Source organism: Netta rufina (genome assembly GCF_964035555.1).
Source record: "Netta rufina genome assembly, chromosome: 13".
NCBI lineage: Eukaryota > Metazoa > Chordata > Aves > Anseriformes > Anatidae > Netta > Netta rufina.
The window spans coordinates 10,578,067-10,598,493 of NC_140136.1; the positions used below are offsets into that span (position 1 = coordinate 10,578,067).

Genomic DNA, 20,427 nt, shown 5'->3' on the forward strand with positions numbered 1-20,427 from the left:
AGCCTCCAGGGAAATACTGTATAAAACATGACAGAAAAGCTTTGAAACACATGAAAGAAGGAGAAAAGAAAGAGGTCCTTAACACTTGTATCTGCGTTGGCTGCATTAAAAACTCATGGCAAAGCATCCAGCACCAACATAAAACTGCCTAAACATACATGTATCCTCCAATCAGATAGACCAAGCAAAGTTCAAGATACAGTGTTTGCAATATATGTGGAGCACCAGATGAAATGATATTCTGTACAGCTATTTCAGACTTCCACTTTTGTATTGGATTCTTTGATAAAGATTCTTGTAGCGTGTAGACAGTGAAATCCTGGTGTAATGAAGTTTAGCGGCAGGATCTGCACTGACTTCAGTGGAATGAGGATTTTAACTACGAAGTACTGGCAGCTTCTATAATTCTGCATCTGTTCTTTTTTTAGCTTTGAAAAGCCAACGTTTACCATCAAAGGGATATGTGATCCTTCACTTACCTTGGACATGTTATACAAGGATGTTAGCTGTCTCTGATAGCACTGATGAATTTCTTGCCAGCTGCTTGAACATGTGTCTGATGAGTCATAGCCTGAAAAAGTAAATTCACGGCAGTGTGAGTAGTTTTACTTCTTGTAGCAGAAGACTCGTTACCTGGCAAAGTTACGCTGTCTTCAGCTCAGTCACATAAACAACTACTCACTCTTAAAAGAAAGTCCATAATGTTTGATGAAACAGCCAGGTTTACTTTTTTTAGAAAACGGAAATAAAGCTCAGGCAACAGCTGGATTATATGAAGCCTGTCTTAATTTATTTACTACTTTTTACTGCTAATTTGGGAGTACTGCAAAAGGTGACTACCGTTACTCTGCTGCACAGCTTCATATAAATTCCAACCATGAATATGTGATCAGTTGTCATATGGAAAAATAAACCCTCCTATCCCAGCATCAGCGATGATGGAAGGATGTTTACAACCTTCATTATTTCATTTTTAAAGCTCTTTAGAATGTTACTGAAAGTTGCTGTCTAGAGGAGATAGTTAATGCAATCATTTAGTGTGAAAGGTCTATAAATACGCTAGAAGTTGCTTCCTAGAACATAACTATACACATATAACAGTATAATATGTTGTTTTGCAAAATGTTTGTGCATAGTATCACGTTGTGTAGAGTAAACCTTGTCTGCAAGTGTGCTAGGAAGGAGCAAACCTGTAACTTCACCTCTATGTGACGTGTCTGTTTGGTGAACTGTCTGCACCAGAGCAAATGATGTTTTAGATGATACGTTTCATGAGCCAAATTTAGTTCTCTGTGCTATGCTCTCACTGTGTCAGAGTTTCTCCTTAGGTCCTCAGTCATTTGACATACTCTTTGCAATTACTGGTTTCTGGGGCAATGAAAAATCAGTGGTTTTGACTTGTAAAACCAAAACATTTTTAGCAGAAAAGAATCTTCTAAAACGCGTCTGCCTATACATATGTCCTTAAATGCAGGCTTTTCTTTTTCTGTGTGATTTATTTGTATGTTTTGTTTCGTTTCTCTTTAAATACTGTAATTTTGTGTAATTCTAAAATCTGGTTTGGATTTGCAAGCATATAATGTCTTTAATATCCTTCAAAGAACTTGAATTGTGTTCTGCGGATTGCTTCTGCAGAAGGACAAAATCACAACATCTCTATTCTTTGAATAGCACCATTATCACTCTGTGTTAATGAAATGATTTCAGTATTACAACAAATGAGTTTTTGAAATCCATTCAGTATTAAAGGGAATTGGATTGTAATTAGAGCATATTTCAAATAGAATAAAAGGATCCATGATATGCTCTTAGCTCTTAAAGCACCTAATCCTATATTAATTGTGCTCTGGGCACATCTGCCCTTATGTGAAGGGGACTTAGACAGTAAGGATGAAAATATTTCAGTGCTTTTGAGGCCAAACAGCTCCTCCAACAGGATGTCATTTCAACAGGAGTAATGTTCAAGAGCATGCAACTGCTCTGCTTCCCTTCTCCATCCCTTGTGTATTGCAGTGTTCTTTGTAGGTTGTCAGGGACTTCGGCTAATGTTATCTTGTGGAGTGGGATCTGTATTGAATTTTTTATTTCCCTTGTTTGGGCAGGGGAAGATCACAGATTTGCACAACACAGCTGTACTGAAGCAAGACTTGTCCTCTCTGTCTTGTGGTAGTTTTGAATATATTGAATATATTGTTAATTACCATCTTTCTTTCTTTGCAGCCTTTTCCAACACTATTGCTATACTCGAGGTGGCATGCGCCATACTTCCTACACTTGCATCTGTGGCAGGTAAGTCGATGGTTTATACTGAGCTATTGCAATGTTTATTGTCTGTTTCCCACTGGATATTTGTAAAATTGTTCCTTTTTGGCATGTGATGTGTTTGTGAGTGCCAACAGAGTGAGTTTTGAACTGTTTCCTCTGCAGAAGCAAGAGAAAGGTGGCAAGTGTTGTGTCTTAAAGAAATAACCCCGTTACAGATTCTGCTACACTCAAGAGATTCCACAATGAGCGCTGTTGCTGCCAAGATTCCATTTATGCTCACATCTGTGCTACAATTGGCTTTTTTATTAAACAGCGTTATGAAGAAGGGCTTTAGAGCTATTCTCCATTGTTCACAAATACTTTCTTTGAAAAGTATTAGACCTTAAGTATTTCATATGGCTTTCAAACTTCTTTGAGAATGTTAGGATGCACTAAAACTAATTTTCAGGGGTGAATTTTTGAAGTTTTTTCTGTTCTCTCTCTTCTTGCTGAAGAGCTGGAGTTGAAGCTATTATATTTGAGAAAACAATATAAAAATTCTCCCTGCAATTGTAAAAATACACGCTTTTACTTCAAAGAATTTCAAGAGATTAGTGTAGGGTATGTGTCAAGGACAGCTATTTACTGTATGCAGAGATTAATCTTGTGTAGTCACTGGAATAAATCTGATCAGAAATTTATGACAGATGAGGCATACCTGTTGGTATATATGCTCTACATGTGGATCTACTGCTATGCACAATCATTTGCCTGAATTCACATAGGTTTATTGTAAAAAATAATTTCTAAGACGATGACTATAGTATTATATTGCTTTGGGGGTAATGAGGACAATTAGCATCTCTGCTTCTTTCTGTGGTTTACTCAACTGGTTATTTGTAAATGCAATTTTTTCAATTTATATGCAAAATTGCAGTATGAGTAGTTTTATGGCAAATTGTGCATCTAAATTGTTGGAAAAGTTTTCTGTTTTAAGTACCATCATATAACTTGAAAATTAATGTGACACTGCAGTGAGACTTCACCTCAGTGGTATTGTTACAGGCTGAGATGGTAAAATCAAGTTGTCTCAGTGTATGGTTTTCCACAGCCATACAGGTTTCACATTTACTTAGAGCAAACCAGAACCTGTGCTGCAGGATCTGATTTGGGTGTGGAAGCTAGAAACAGGGATGGCATTGCTAAACCTATAGAAATCCCTAGTGACCTTGAAAATGCCTTGAAATCCAAACAGTATCCTGATTTGCTGGGATATGGCGTGTTATTGTTATTTAGCTGGGAGATGGTGTTGTATCCTACCGCTACTATCAAAAGTAGAGACAGGCTGGATTTCAAAATAAATAAATAAATAAATAGGCCTTTGTCAATAAATTGCTATATTCTGAATGATGCAGTAAGAATGAATAAAATTAACCATTTTAAGCTAGGACTTAATGAAACAAAAGTAGATCTATTTGATTAATTCAATTAGCATAATAATGGCAGAAGTAATGGACGTTTTTAATTACTATGAAAATGTCATTGTAAATACTACACTTAACTACATTTGAGATTAAAAATAGCTTTTGCAATTAGGGTTTTTGAATAGTTATGTATTATTCTATTCATGCTGAGTTCTGTTGTTTTCCCAGCACTTAAAAGTGTGATATTTTGACAGGATCTTTCTTTCTAGTTACAGGCCTGATAATAATTTCCATAGAAGACAATCATGTTTTTAATTAAAATATGTTTGCTATTCAGGTTTTAAGAAAGATGCTCACTAAACCAGAAAACAAGAGTAATCAATACTGTATTTCAGGTAGAAATCACTTGGTATGCTTTGGGTGCATGCATTTATTGCAGTCTTGGTCTAGTGTTTGCACTCTGCAGGAGACAGTTACTGAATATTCAGTGTGACCAAGTGTGCTTCATGTATTCACTTCTATATATTCACTCTCCAATCAGTTGAGAATAACAACAAATGTGTTAGTGTTATTACTGGTCATAACCTAGCTGGGTTAGTCCTGCAGTTAGTTAGTAATGCTTTCTAACATTGTTAACTTGTAAGCAGTTTGAAGTGCAAACAGATGTTGCATAAGTGCAATTAAATAAGAATAGTACTGATAAATGTAATTGGATTATATTTAACATTAATTTCCAAAGTGTTGACTTCAAAGTAGCATTTAAATGCTAATGAACTTCTTATTGCAGTTCCTTAGTGTACCAAGTAGCCATTTTTAGAGAGGAAAAGAAAGGTTAAGTTACACGCACAGTGCATCCTGTGACCCTACAATGGATGGCACCCTCTGGTGACAAGGCACCAGTATCTCTGCAACCACCATGGAGGCTGTGGTCAGCTGCTATCTGGTGTTGTGCCATCTTAGGTGTAGGTTCAGATCTTCTAGATAGATGCCTCTAGGCAGATTACAGCTCTCACCAGATGATACCAGTGATTACAAATGATGCAGTCCAATAAAACATGTTTCTCTGTCTGAGGATCATCATAAATAAAGCTTTTTAGATAAGGTTAGGGTACTTACTGAATCCGTTTTTCCTTCTTTTTCAATCCAACTTTAAAAAAATTAATCTCTTAGGTGAAAAAGTGGAGAGAAGGCTGTTAACACTTCCCACTAGATTGACTCTATTATTTAAAGCCTGATGGAAATAGTTTGCTTGTTTAGTTCATGGTCTATTGGTTTTTCTTTAGATCTTAATGTAGAGATAATAGCTGCACTTTTTCTTATGTTTGATACTCAGTTTAATCCTGTTCTTAAAATGTTGCTGACATTTTTCTTCTTTCTTTCTTCCGCTCCCTCATTTTGAGAGCTTTCTGATTTAAAGTGTTTTTTGGGGCCTGTTTTTTCCTTCTCTGGTAATCTGAATCTCTTCCTCCTGTTCGCATTCTCAGTGGTGTTAATTTGCAGCTTTTCTGCTGCTTCACATAATTCTTTCTGCAACAAACATGTCTGGCACCAGTTAGAGGCAAATTATTAAAGGAATAAAAATAGATATGTAGAAAACTCTTGTAGTATTTTTCAGTTGGGCTGCCTGAAGGCAGGCACTGACATCCCCACACGTGGTGGTTTTTGGAGGTGTGCTGGCCTCCAGGAAGGCAGCAGAGCTCCCGGTGGTCAGCACCTCCCCACAGCACCTCCTTTGAAACCCCAGCTTTGGCACTCTGACACGAGGCCTTTCAACTGTTACTCTTTGGAAAGAAAATAAATATTTTTTACAGGAAGGCTTGTTGGCTTTGCCAGTGCCGGGGGTAGGGAGGGTGTTTTAATTGTTCTGAAGCCACCTGGAAAGTCAGACAATCATTACAAGCAATTCCTGGTTAGCTGTAACGTTTACCTTGTGGGTACACTTCACTGCAGTGAAGTTTCTGTGGCCTTGCTCCTAAGGCATCTTCCCTGCCTCCATCTTGAGGCGGAGGTGAAGGTGCTTCCCCTGAGGGAGGTCTGAGTGCACCGCCCGGCAGCAGCAGGCCGGAGGTGGCCACACAGGTGCAGTAACCCAGGCCAACCCTGCCCTTCTGAGGTGAGAGCTCCCCCCTGCCCTCCTACGGGGCTTCAGTTTGAGCTAGGAACCAGTCCTGGAGTTTACACTGTGGGTTTCTTTCGGTTGACAAACAACTGGGGGAACTTTCGGGAGCAGATCTCTCGTGCCTCAGTTGCTAACGGGCGTCCAGTCCGTGGGACCTGCCTAGAGCCAGCCTGAAGTAAACAGATCTCTCACCCCGCTTGCCTCAGACAAAAACAGTGGAATGCATATGGTGTGGGTATCTGGTCTTCCACACCAGCTGCTTCTCTCTGTGGTACAATCCCATTTATGCTACAGAGCCAAGATTTGCATGAAAGATAGGGAGTTTCCAATGCCAAGAAAGATTGTGCTGCTTAATGCTTAAGTAACGGTGGAGAAAAACAGATTTTCATGCATCTTCTGTAACAGTTGGTGCCGAACCTTACAGAAATATTTTGTAAACTAAAACCTTTACGTTAAACTGTGCAAAGGAAATCCCTCATCGTTGTATTTGGAATGCCTATTGTTGAAAACATTCGTGCTGTACTCATATTTGAATATATGACTTGTTTATGCAGCTGGTATGATATATAACACTGAGAGTGCCAGCATATGATGATAAGTAAACAAGTTATCTGCAAATATGTTAGCATGAAGTCATGCCCTTAAGCCTCATGATAATTTTTTTTAAGTTGATCATAAATGCATGCATATGCTATCTGCTTCTATTCCTTTATCCCTATTTTTAGAAAGAGATAAGGAATAGTATATCTAGCTAAAATCCTGACAAACTGCTGTGGAGCATGTGTGTGGATGCCACTTAGGGGAATGTTTTATTTTTGTGTTTTTCCTTAAAAACCAAGCATGTGGATTCACAGTGTCATGCATAGCACCAAGGTCGTTCCAGTTGCTTCCAAGTGCTCCCTCCCTGTCTCCCGTGAATCATAGCTCTCTACCTAGGAAGCAGTTCCTCGGGCAGCACATGATGCTGCATCCTCTTGTCAGTGCTGATGGACTAAAGCAGAGGCAGGAGCTGTCTGTGATGCTGTCAGCTGCCTGTGGAAGCAGAAGGCTAAGGCTGGAAACCCAGTTCTTGCCATACGTGTAGCCTGACACAGAAGGCCTTTCCATGGATTTCACTCTGTTGTCCAGTTATAATTGTTTTCATGCAGAGCAAACTAAATTTGAAAGCATCCTGGCATGGAAAGCTGCAATCGTGGCCAAAAGAAACTATTCCACAAATGCCCAGGAGACAGGAAATCTCAGAAGGAGGCTCACTTGTGTCTTCATCTTGTATGCAGGTTTTACGGGGCTGTTTTCAGTTATCTGCATGACAGAGTAGGTTCTCAGCTCAGGCGGCCAGGAAGCAAAAAGCAGCCAGCTACTAGCCAGTTGTAAAAATGTGCTTATGCCACTGGACTAACATTACAAAGCAAATCTGTCACAGCCTTAATTCTGTGTGTGGTTTTTTTTTTTTTAACTCTTTATTTAGCAATTTTAATTTTTCCTTTCAATGTTGTATAAGAAATACACTTCCTATCAGACAATCATTCCTACAATTCTAAAATGTTGTCCCTCACTGCCTTAGCATGTACTGATTTCCTACTTGCTAAAAAATAGAGATAAAATGTGGAGGAATGGTTAAGTGAAATAGGACACGTGGATGTTGGGCAGTTAAGAGGCAATGGGCTAGTGAAGTACCGTACTCAACTCACATGAGTCTGGCACGTACACAGCTGGCTGAGAGCCAATCAGGCTCAAGGACACGATGCCCTTGAGCGATGGGGACAGTCCCTAAGGCGGGACGGTGGCTAAAAGAAGGAGGAACTACCTGAAAAGAGCGGGAAATGTTAGCCAATCCTGAGCTTAGTTTTTGCAATATGTATGAGTTGATTATGTTCAAACTAGATAAAAGGCGACTGAGCTATCCATTAAAGTTGAAGTTCATTGTTCACTCATATTGAGCGTCTGTGTCTTCCTTCCGTCGACAACAATAAAATGTTACTACTTTGAAATTACTGACATGATCCAGCCCTTTGGATTGAGAGCCTTTGGAGATTTAAGAAGGCATCTGCTTTCTCCTCCATAATCCTTGCTTATGGAATTGTTATATTTGAATGAATTAACGCTCAGTTATGTATCTAAATGATCACAAGTACTGTGAAGGTATCTTGAAAGTAAGCTCTTTCTGGATACAGTGCATATTTACTGGGTTTGTAATTGCACGTATCAGAAGTCTAATATGAGATGTATGTCAGATGGCACATTGACGTCAGGTACTACAAGATTCACTGAAATTGAGCCTCTGATTCCTTCTACCTAAAATAGGAAGCTATTCTGCCATCATAACTGAAAGAATTAAATTTGAGCAGGATGACCAATACAGCTTTGATAGAGTGAGATAGACTGGCAAGTCATCTTGAGGGGTCAGAGTGATGCCACAGCAACCCTGTTCCAACATATGTATTTTTGGCTATGATATAATTTTTCTACCTTTGTGAAGAGAGAGAACATCTGTCTGAGGAGAATAGTAAAAGGTAGAGCTTGAGATCTTTACCCGTCTTTTAACTGACGTTTGTTAGACCTGGAGGAATAACAGTAGACAAGAGAGGGATGCCAAGACCAAATATAGGTCACTGAGTGGATCACGGAGCTTTAGAAGTGCAGAACAAAGGTCCGTCCTTCTCTGGAGATATTTTATTCCTGTGAATCAGCAGTTTAGTCTAAAGGGTTTTCAAGAATAAAAATCTTTTCTTTATAAGGTGATTTTAATAAGAGATAAAAATAGAGTGATGGGTTTTGTGCCAGATATTACTGCTGACATTACATATCACAAATGTTCCTCTAGCAGTGTGCAGTGAATTCATTCCAGCAGAGATCACACATAGCCATGCCAGAGGTGAACTGGAACTGTTTACTTGGACAGCTGATTTTTTCCAGCCCCAGTAACTTGTAAAGCATTTCAAATACTTCAGATTTTTCTCCGGAGGAAACTTGTCTTTTATGCCTCAGAATATTTAACCTTAAATAGGGAAATGTATCAATAATTAAAAAAAAATCCAGAATGAAATAAATAGGTACAGCTTGAAAAATTACACTTACATAATTGCTTTCTTGACACTTTCATGGATTTGCAAAGTATTTCTATGAACTGTGCCGAGTTCCTTCTGCAGAAAGGTCATGTCTTGCAGCCAGAATAGTAAAACGCCCGTTCTGTACCTATTTCAGCTGAGTGAGATGCAGAATGTTATCTTAGCCCATGACTTGGCAGATTCTATGACAGTATTCACAGACTGCAACATTTCATGCTTAATATACAAAGGCACTGATGTTTACATGTTTACAATGTCACATTTACAATGTTCCTTCTCATGTTGTGTGTTTTAATGTTTCTTCTTGCATTAATTATGCTGCATTTTCTTTTTACCTAGTGGGGAGAACTCATCTGTTCTACACTATGGGCACGCTGGAGCCCCAAATGATAAGACTATTGAAGATGGAGACTTGTGGTAAGTAAAGGTTTAGAGCTTGTCTGATGTTTTTGTTACACTGCTGGCTTTTTTTCAATATATGTACTCCTGGACTTAATTAGTAAAATGATGGCTGCATAAGGAGAAAAGGTCTAATCTTTAAAACAACATGTAATTTTGCATGCCAGGCTATTCTGGTTTCTTCCAAAGGTTCTGTATACCTTTATCCCCAGTAGAAGGGGAATGGGATATTGTTTTCAAACTGCTCTGTTCCAACGGCACATGAGACTATAGTTTAAGAAGTGACTGTAATTTAAATAAGGACACTTGTAAAAATTGGAATCTAATTTTGCTTTTGAAATTCAGATCCAAACCTCAGCTCTGATGGTCGGGGGTTGAGAGGGAGTTCCCTACTTTTAAGAAAAATGGTATAAAATTGTAATGTAGATGATATATTCCAAGTGCCTTCATGCACCCAGACACCCTAGCCTGAAAGTGGACTTTTTGAACATGAGAGGTGATCAAACTCAGCTCAGTTCAGGTTAGGTCAGGGTGCTTCTAGTCCTGGATTGTGCCCAAAAAAATAAAATAAAATAAAAAAATAAATCCTTAGAATTTAACATCGCAAGAATATGACTGCAAGTACCGCACATTTCTCTGCACTTGTATTACATTCCACATGCTTTGTAGTATCGCTGCAGATAAAAGCAGTGTGAATAAAATCACCAAAGACGTTACTATAAATTTCAAGACAAACCTAATTGTGTGGTGTGTAGCAGAGCAGAATATAGCTTTTGTACTTCACCTCTGAGGACTTTGATCAAAAAACCTACATTTGTAAAAGGACAAAACTAGTTCCGGAGGAGTTAATCACAGATATTTAGTGGAGGATATGTATTAGATTACTTTTGTAGCATGTGCAAAGAGACTGCAGGTATGTATTTTCACAGTTGGATGTAAAGATGTGGAGGAAAGCAAATGAGTATTATCATAGGCTCAGAAGCTGTTGTGGGAAATAAATTGGTTCTCAGGGTTCTCAAAAGTTTTTTAAAAAAGCTGGTACATCTACAGACTGCAGAGTGCACTTAATTACAGATACGTTTCTTTTTAATACTGTAAAAAATCTTTAAAAGCTTAATGTACAATAGTTTATGTATTATATTCATCTGTGGTGAATAGTTTACTCAATCAATCAAATACTAATACTAATTTATTGCAGTATAATAGCTTTGACTTATTGATCACATTGTGTTTGGATAGGTAATAATCTATGAGGTTTCTTTTGAACAGGTAGGGCACACCAACGTGCTTCTGTATTGACTGTGGCATTTGATTATGTTTGCAAAAAAAAAGACAACATGTAGCCTAAAGGAAATCACAGCTTATGTTACTGAGAGAAGATACACCACAATGTATTACAATGTCCTGTACTTAAAATTAAGACATTTAACAGTGAGGGGGATAATATTGCTGGGAGAACTCAGGGCTGAAGTATATAAATAGAAGCTCTTGCAGGCAGCAGCTCTACATAGTAGCCATCTCAACAAAGAAAGCAAGGATTAACCCAGTTTGAAATACCCTCTTCCTGAAATGGTCCAGCCTCACGTCTTGATCAGATCAAGTTTGTTAGGTGTAGATTGGATCTTAGTGAATAGGTGCTCAGATCAGCTTGACCTAATCATCTCTTTCCTAGTGGAAGAACAGGATGACAAGGTTAGCCTGGTTGTGCTCACTGGGGTACAAGATAAGCCTCGTGCTCACTAGCTGGTCTCCAGCACTGTGCTGTGTTAACCCTGGCTTGGTCTAGCTCTGTCTGAGCAGCTGCTGATATCGTGAGTAGTTTGGGACCCAGCTCTTAGCAAGTGTCTTGAGTAAGTTTTGTTCCCTTCCCACTAGCCCCTTTCAGGAGCGCTTTCTCTGAGTGCACAAGCGCCTGCCCAGGCTGTGTCTCTGCCCCTACCTCTTGCCTTGCCTCAGAGGCATGTGGAAGCCAAACTGTGCTCCACACATGGTTTTATTAGCATTTTTCTCAAGTGCATGTAAAGAAGTTGGAAAAAAAAAAAAAAAAGAAATAATTGCATTTGTATGAAGACTATTTAAAAATATACTGATTTTCCACAGTTTAAAGAAGCCATGCTAACTTACTTCAGTAGAATACAAATTATCACAAGGAACTTCCTGGGTGATTATACTGTGTGCTTTTACAAATTTACAGTTTGGGTGTAGGCGTGCCTATAGTGCGTACAGAATAGATTGTTAAAATGACAGCATGCTGATTTGCATGTGTATGTTAAGAGTTCATGTGTTTGACTCTCAATTAAGCTTTTGAACAGCTACTGGGAGCCCTCTGTTGGATAGTTTTAGTCTCTTCCCTGAACATAAAGAAAAGCAATTTCTCTTTTGGTGAAAAAGAAGCGTTTAAAGGGTTATTTCTGCTGCTGCCAGTAATTTGGGTATAAATCTAATGTAACAACTCCATAGAATAATGGAATAATAGAATCAGAAGATTGGGTACTCGGTGTGGTTTTTATTAAATTATTCAGTAGAATTTCAAGTCTTTTTCTTGAAATGATTTAGTTGATATGAAAAACATTCAAGAGTTTTGCAGAAATGTGCAGCTTGGGTTTCTTATATGCTAAGTATTACAATGCAGTAGCTGTCAGTAAATACATCAACAAAGCACCTGAATATTAGAAAAAATAGATTTGTAAGACTAATGTTTTGCTTCTTTCAAACCCTTGACTGCATGCTTTGTTTGCTCTTTGAAGAATATTAGTTACAAGGATTTGCTGGTATCAACAAGAGATCATAGGCAAGAATACTTGGTGTATTGCAATTTTAAAAAATATATTTTTAGACTGTTACTCAGACCTCTCATTTAAAAAATGTCACATCTAGAACACTGTTTTTATTACTTTCATTTTTGATAATTAATCTACATGAAGTGGGTTTATTTCTGTAAGAAACTGGTATAGAATTAAATTGCCAACATTGCATAATAATCCACATTTTTATAGGTGCAGCTTCTGTGCTAGAAGACCTCAGTACAAGACAGGGACTGTAAAGAGAATTTCTGGCACTTTTTAATGTGGACTGTCTTGCTAAGCAGGGCTGTCATTTTCAGCCTATTAAATATTAAAAATGAAGTAGCTAACACGAAGAATTACAATTGACATAGAAATCAGTATTTTAGAGTTTCAATATTCAATAGGCATGTGCAAAGCACTGAACTGATATTAAATGTAAATATTGCAATTATGGCAAGTCAGTGTTTTACATAAATAATTCATGTTGTATAACATTTATGTAGTGGACATGTAAATGAATATGGTCAATGTGATCTAAAACAAACACTTTTCCTAAGCAAGCATCTATTATCTCCATGGTCAGAGGTCATGCAGATAAATTGCTAGGCTGAGCACCCTTGTGAATCACAGTGCTGTGCACTCTGCCCGTTCACTTGGTATTACATTTAAATAAACTCTTCTGCTCAAAATGTTAAAAATCACTATTACAGATGTCTACAGTGCTGTCATGGCCAGGCTAAGATACAAATACTGATTTTTTTCTGTCATCTTAAACCTGTGACAGCTCAGATAGAAACTGAGCCCAAGACTGAGGTTTACTGCATTATCTCAAGGTGTTGCATTATTCATTGCGTGCTAAGACGCTTGCTGTTTCAGTGGTGAGACTGTGGCTATGTTTTGTAATTTGGAAAGTGGAGCCATAAGCAGTTCTAGTTTACAATCTCCTGTCCTGTTCATGAGAGGCCTCCATCAGGGTCAGAGTTGGGAAGTAACCACAACCTATTTTTCAGTGTTTTTCGGAGCCCCACCGCCCATACCAACACAGTTTGGATAACGAAAGGTCTTTCAAAGTTTAGTGGGAAGATTTGACTCCTTGCCATGCACAAATCTGGTGCAAATAAGCACCTAGGGTCCTGTCATGTGGTGTCCCTGGTGTTACACCTGCTTCCTGGGCCAGTTTCTCTCAAGCTCTCCTTTTGCAGCTATTCTGCGTTCGTTCAGACTAGAGGAAGGGATTGGTTCAGTGGTTGGAGAGCCCTCATGGGATGCAGGAGTCTCTGGTCTCAGCTCTTCTCAGACTGATCTCAGAGAGCAGCTGGAAGTTAGGACTTGACCCTGGGAAGTACCTTTCATGAAAAATTCAGTAGAAGCCACAGCGTTTCTGCGAAAAGCTTCGGTCTCAACAAATCAGCATCTGAAAATCTGCTTCCTTAAAGAAGAAGGAAACAAAGCCCATTGGGTCCTTCCTTCTGCCCTGCCAGATGTTGCCGTGTGGAGCCACACCATAGCTGTGGGGAAAGGAGAAAACCGGCCATCGGGACAGGTGGGGTGCGGCCTGGGAAGTGTGGGGCCAGACAAACGTCTGTCCTCACCTTTGCGGTTCATTGCTTTGTTGTAGGAACCCTCAGATGAAAGTGTCTACATTACATTTTGATTCTGAGAACGCATTCAGGAAAATGATAGTTTATTGCATTCATTTCGCTGCCTTGCGGTTCGTGCCACCTGCCTTTGTTGATTCCTGGCATTGCCGCGGTGCTGAAGGCATGTCAGGAGTTGATTGTGTTACTGCGATTGATCAGCAGGGCTCCTGCAACGTTTGACAAATACAAAATGCTTCTATGATCTTAAAATAAAGATTGATCCTTCATGATGAAGCTCTCGCTTAAATAACAGAAATGTGAGAAAATAAGCCTGACCCCAGATGTCACTGAAATAGACATGGCTATTACCTGAGATGGCTTTCTGCACGTGTCCTGAGTTGCAGGTCTTTGTCTTTCATGGCTTCTGACAAATTTCTCTCAGGGAAAATTCAGCACTTATTAAACCAACTTTTGTTGGCAAGTTTACTGACCTTTTAGCACTTGATGACATTTTTTGTTGATTAGTTGGTCCATTCTTTGCAAAATGCTGAATATAATTGTATATTCTGAAGCACTTGGCATGTTTACCACTTTGAAATACCCTCCTAAGTCAGGATCTTAAGGAAGATCTCCCTGCTGCCTGGCACAGTCCTGTCCACGCAGGCCCTGGGCTGCGTCAGCAGGTCCCCAGCTCATGAAGTACTGCTCATGAAGTACAGCAGACCTGAGAGAGAGACACCATTAACCTTGTATTCACAGTGTGTATTCACATCTGTTTATAAAATAAAACTACCTTTAAAAGTTTCAGCAGAAACAGGTTGGATTGTCAAATTGTGTCTTTCAATTTATTTGACTGTTTCTTTGAATGCTCTCAGATTTAAGCTCACTGATTGTAATGAAGCATTGGAAAGAATAGGGTATCTTTGGTGGAGCAGAATATTTCCTGCTGCAAAGGTTCACAGCTGTTTAGGTGACCCACCAGTGATGTCAGGAAAACAAGTTTTACTTGCAAGTAGTTTTATTGCATTTCAGTACCAGAATTTAAGCACTAGAAAAGTTTTATTAATGCCACAAAACCTGTTTTACATTCTGTTACAGAAGTGCAATCGTAGCCTAATGCATCTATGTGAGATGTTTCAAATGTGTCTTGGCTGTATTGACAGGTATTTTTATTTGCTTAGTCAAATAGTGGAGCTGGGCACGTGGAAGGCAACCTAGTATTGCAAAAAGATTTTATTGGAATAATTTAACTCTGAGGTATATTTCTTTCCTTGGTAATGCCAGTTAAATAATAAAAGGGATAATATTGACACCAGGGGGCACTAAAATAGATGCTCTCTGGAAGGAATTAAGTATTGACCTATGGTTTGATGCTGGCAATGTTTTGATATCATACCAGAGCAAAGGCTCAGCACCAACCAGGAGCATTGTCTCTGCATGTAATGTACATTCCACTTATGTTGTGCTAAATTTGTGTTTGCTTCCTTCTATTTGACACTTATACGTGCCTTTTTATAAATATGTTAATATTATAATTTCTGGTGCTCTCAGAAGATCCTGTTTTAACTTCTAGTGCTCCTCCTCTTGTCATTTCAGAAGCTTTGTTATAGGGAGCTTGACTGCATGTATAAGCATTTAAGACAGATTTTTCTGGGTGAAACAGGAAAGTTACTAAGTTTTCAGGGGTCTTTATTGTTTAATTACTCTAAAGATATGAAGGACCATTTTTAGATCTTCTGGAGTTGTTGATCACTCTGAGGTGTACAAAGAACATTGTAAAAGAGTTGCTTGTTACAAGAACTGGTCAAATCCAGTTGTCCATGTTTATTCATAGAGGCAAGGTCTTCTATTCACTAAAATATGCTACTTTTCTAATTTTACCTCTTTTTCATCTGAAAGCATAGTACAGAGGTTTCTAGAATTAAGAGCTGTCATTTTCTATATAAGCTGTGTGCATACATCTTTTACATATGCACACAATATGCATACGCAGTATATATATTTCCTTGAAACTATCAGTATATTTCCCTTAGTATTATAGAGTTTTATTTGTAGAAAAATCATTGTTCATCTTTCTGCAGTAATGAGTAAGCGTGTAACGTGAAAGGACTTTTTGTGAGTGCTGGAGCTATGTTTTAGGAAAATATCAAGAAGACTTTCAACTACTCGATTAAAAGACAGGTTAGCTTAAAAAAAGGTATACTGCACACAGAGAAGTTTGTTGCGACTCTTTTCCAAATTGAATTTACATTGTTTTACAAAGTTTTATGGTATTAATGCCAACCTATAAACCAAACTGCATTTGTCCAGGTGGGGGCAATGTTGCATTAAAAAGCAGGAACTGACCAATCTTTTTGCATCAGATAATAGAAGTCCTCCCTTTTCCACCCCCATGTACTTCATTGTCTGCTATTAAAACAATTTATCCTACGGAACAAAATATTGTATTTATTACTTCTTGAAAGCACTGCTTTTAAGATCCCAGGATATTAATGTGTCAGATGTAAATGCTCATCTATTTTATGTGGGTGAGGCTAGTATTTTCATTTGCCCTTGTACATTTTTTATGCATTTTGAAGTTTGGTAATATAATAATATGCAAAAATTATGGTTAGCTTTAACCTTTCAGTCTGCAGTTTTGAAACAACTTGTTAGTTATGGTTTTGTTTCTAATAATAATACAAAGTACATTGCTACTACTTACTGGTTGATTGCAAAATCAACTGGCTATCCATTTCTGAAATAATTCCTTTGGCCTGATTCCTCTGGTTTGCGTAGCATTTACTATTTTCATCAAGTGTAGGTATTTTTCTTCCTGTTGTGCTTATAGACTATATTAATTTAATGCTAATCTACAAAAATTGATTTGTTTAAATATAGAAAAGTATATTTGCTAGAATTGTCAATAGTATTCCTCTAATAGATTGTGTGTTCTGGATAATTCAGGGCTTTGGGATTGCCTGCTGTTACAGATGTATAAGCCTTTTAGCCAAAGGAGAGATCACTAAGTAATAACATGTTTGCTATAACAAATTTTAGCTTTCTTTTAAACACCATGTTATGGCCTGCTTATTAGTTTGATGGTCTTCATACGTTGTAGTGCATATGATATTTTTTTAATTATCACCTGCAAATGAGATTAATCTTTCATATTTTTAGATTAACATTCTCAACAGAGCCTCAAGAAACCTGAGGGCATGAAGTTGCTTTGGCTGTTGCTGGACTGACTTGGCTAGGGTTGCTTAAATAAAACAAGTGGGGTACAGTTTAGTATTTTTAAATAGCTGTTGATTTAATATTGATCATTCACAACTGCCATTTAGTTTAATCCATCTTTTGTGGTGGTCTTTGTTAACACAGATACACATATAGGATTTAGAAAATACTCCTACAGATGTTGCTTGTCTTGGACAGATTTCAGTAGCAAAGTCTTTCTTACTGTTCTTGGTGTGGGGAACTCAATCATATAGGTCAGAATACAATTGTAGAGGGAGTCTTAAACTAATATATGGCTCCAAGTGAAGGTGCCATTAATCTCCAGCACACCCTTTGTGTTTCCCCCATGAACCAGGTGTAATTCCCAGACCCTGCATTCTGGGCAACGTTGGGTCTCCTCCCTTGTGTCTGGTCAGGGAGCCCCTTGTTATTCCTGTGGTGGAGGCATGACTCTGAGCCAAGGCCTCGCAAGGAGTCTTTCTGGTATAGTACTGCTCCACTTTTCGGCTGAGCCAATTTAAGTCTTTAAAGCAAGAATATTTCTAATTTAAATTGTACATTGCCATATACTGTACTTCCAGCTTGAGGTGCTGCTAAGAACAGTAGTGGTTTTGTTTTGTTGTTGTTTTTCTGAATAGAAAAAAATATGTTCTTACTGGCAAAACAGCAGACTCATCTAGGGATGGGCAGCATCAGCTTCCTTTTCTGAAGAACTAGTTGCTGCCTTCATTACTGCACACTTGGCTTGAACATTTGGACCGTCTCTCCGGGAAAGGGCTAGGAACTCTTCTTTTGCCTTCGGTTGGCATCTTCTGTACAGCATTCTGAACCCCCTGTCTTTTGAAAAGTGGTAATTTAGAGGTTGCTTGAACAATCCCAAGAACAACTACAGGAAGTCAAAACAAAAACAAACAAACAAAAAGTCCCACCCCCCAAAAAAAATAAAATCCTACATGAACTGGTACCATTAGTCATTGTCTCAGTTTTCATTGTGGAAAAATTTGGAAGCTTTAACCTTTTGCTGGCAGGACTGTGTGTGTGTAAGCATGCACACATAAGAGAATTTGATAGTATTTACAGTGAAAATCAATGAGTAGAGGTCTGACACTTCACCTACTCCTGTAATCTCCAGTGGTTGTTTGCCCAGGTCAGAGTGTCCAAAAACGGCTGCTGAAAGCTAAGGCTCCTAAGTCCAAATGTTAGCACCTAAGAATGGTGGCCTGAATCAGAAACATCAAACTTCTGCCATTCAGCTTCAGTAGGTACTTTTCACTTCTAGACATCTAGAAATTGAATGTATGAGTTAATTGCAAAATTTTGGTAACTTGAAAAAGCAGCTGCCTTGTTCCTATCCTGTGCTGGTATCTCATACTCTGGTGAGGAGCTGATGAGGTTTGTTCTCGTCAGTGTGACTGGGAAGTGTGCAGCTGCCAGTACAGGTTTCTCCTTGCACGTTTCCTTCTCTTCCCTGCAGCTCTGACATCCTTGCTCCTTGTTTGAGCAAGTCAGCCAGATACTGCGTTCCCAGTATGGAGCTCGTGGCAGTTGGCCAAAGTGTCACGTTTGCAGCCATCTCTGTGTTAGGTTGACTTTTCAGCAAAGAATTCTCTGCTAAAGAGAGTACTGTCACTTATTAAATATGCCAATTAAAAACGGATAATAGTTACGATAAGGAAACCAGGAAAAGACATTCATTCAGCAAAAAGGCGATCCAGTTGTCAGAACTTTACCTGTCAGTTTGCCTGATCATCGGCATATTGCCTGCATGGGTCTAGCAGAAGTGTGAAGCAGGCAGTAGAGACACTGTGCCTGCTGTGTCTTACAAAGCCTTGAGTGCTGCCTCACCCTTCTCCTAACGTGGCAATACTAGCTTGGGTTCCCAATCCCCTTTTTGTATGCTTCTTTCTATACTGGGGACATCCGTCTGCTTACCAGAAACAATGGGAGATGGCTCTCAGGGGTGAATTTAGCCATGACCAAGGTAATCAAAAGGGTTTTGTTTGTTTGGTTGGTTTTTGGCTCTTTGCTCTGGCAAACATTTTTAAAGCGACATTGATGCAAACTGCATGGGGGTGAAAGAGGGACGATCCTTGATCATGGAAATTGGTTTATTTAGTGCAGAAGCATAAGGCAGTTGTCTTCAGTTTCTTCCACAGACAAATATTGCAAACAAGGAATTCCTTCTCAACCTGCTTATGAAAAGAATCAGAAGTAGTACAGAAAATCTTACAATGTGGGTGTTTACTGAGCCAACTCCTACATCCAGCTCATTCAGTGAATTCAATGACATTTAGATTTCATATCCTCTGAGATAAATGGATCTGAAATTCTTCTGCTTGGCTCATATTACTGAGTGAGATGACACTCCCACGTGGTGTTGTTGTTGGTTTAGGAAACCATTTTTTCTCTGCAATACAGATGGAGCAGCAGAGCAGAAGGGCGCACCTTCCCCAGCGACCTCAGGGCATAACCATGGCACACCCACGTGCAGCTGCACATCTCTGCATCAAGCTGCTGCACCGCTTCTGTGAGCTGCCGTTTCTGTCTGTTGTAGTGAGAGGAAGCCCTAGTCAGGGCACGAACACCCGGAGGTTTTCTGTTTGATTGCTGTTTTTCTTGTTCTTTTTGATAACCCAAACTTGCATTTGTTCTTGCCACAGCTACTGAGGATCCTGAAGTTGGCATCATGGGCGTACAGCCTCCTCTCCTTCAAAATTCAGTGAAGACAGATCTTTTTGTTTTAGCCTTTCCTTTTTGGAGCAAAGCTTAATTGCGTATCTTGTCATCTCTCTGAGAGAAGGTTGAGACAAGCCTCCCATTTGCTGTAATAGTCTGGGAAAGCCTTTAGTGAGACAGTGCTACAAAAGGAACAAATATGGGGAACCCATGGCGAAGGTGGACACGAAGAGACAGTTGAGGACAAGTGAAAATATGAGCCGTATATAAATCACAGCAAAATGTGTGTAACAGAATAGTTGCACTGGCATTTTGTGTCTCTAATTGTATTACCTGTGTGGGCTCCATGATCTTCTCTTGAACACGAGACTTGCACAAAGAGTGATGTTTTCTTGTGACTATCCAGAGCCCAATTTCCTACACACAAAATATTCTCTAACATTTTTCCAAGGTTGCTCTAAGCTGCAGGGGTGTTGCCAACAAAAAGCTGGCCTTACAATCAGCAAGCCAAGTCTGGCTTCGGGACAGAGCCAGTACAGGCTCTCTCTGTACCATGTCAGATGGAATCTGGACAGAGCAGAGCACCTCTTCCAAAAAAGCTTCCCAAGCATGGTAGGACTTTACCCTATTCTGTTCCAGCTCTGTACTGAGTTTTGTGATGTTATCTTACACAGGGTTGTTTTTTTTTAAATTGGTAATACTTGGCTAGTCATGATACAAGTGGATGAAAAAGTGTGTGTCACTTAAACTCTCCATTTTCTTACTTCTGCTATCATTTACTATAATTTATTCTTGTGGTTGGCTATTAAGCCACCCTATTTCCAAATCACCTGGCGCATTTCCAAAGATGTATCTCATAGAAATACTGATACCTATTTCCCTCAAGCTTGAAATTGCCTTGAAGTGTTTAACCAA

General features: G+C 39.0%; 1 protein-coding gene across 1 annotated transcript in view; it reads left to right on the forward strand.

Moving 5' to 3' along the window:
• The window catches only part of PEPD (peptidase D), a 133,208-nt gene that overhangs the window by 71,218 nt on the left and 41,563 nt on the right, over positions 1-20,427 (forward strand). The window contains exons 10-11 of the mRNA XM_084294651.1: positions 2,221-2,289; positions 9,195-9,272. Of these exons, the coding sequence (XP_084150777.1) occupies positions 2,221-2,289; positions 9,195-9,272 (147 nt within the window). The remainder of the gene's footprint in view (positions 1-2,220; positions 2,290-9,194; positions 9,273-20,427) is intronic.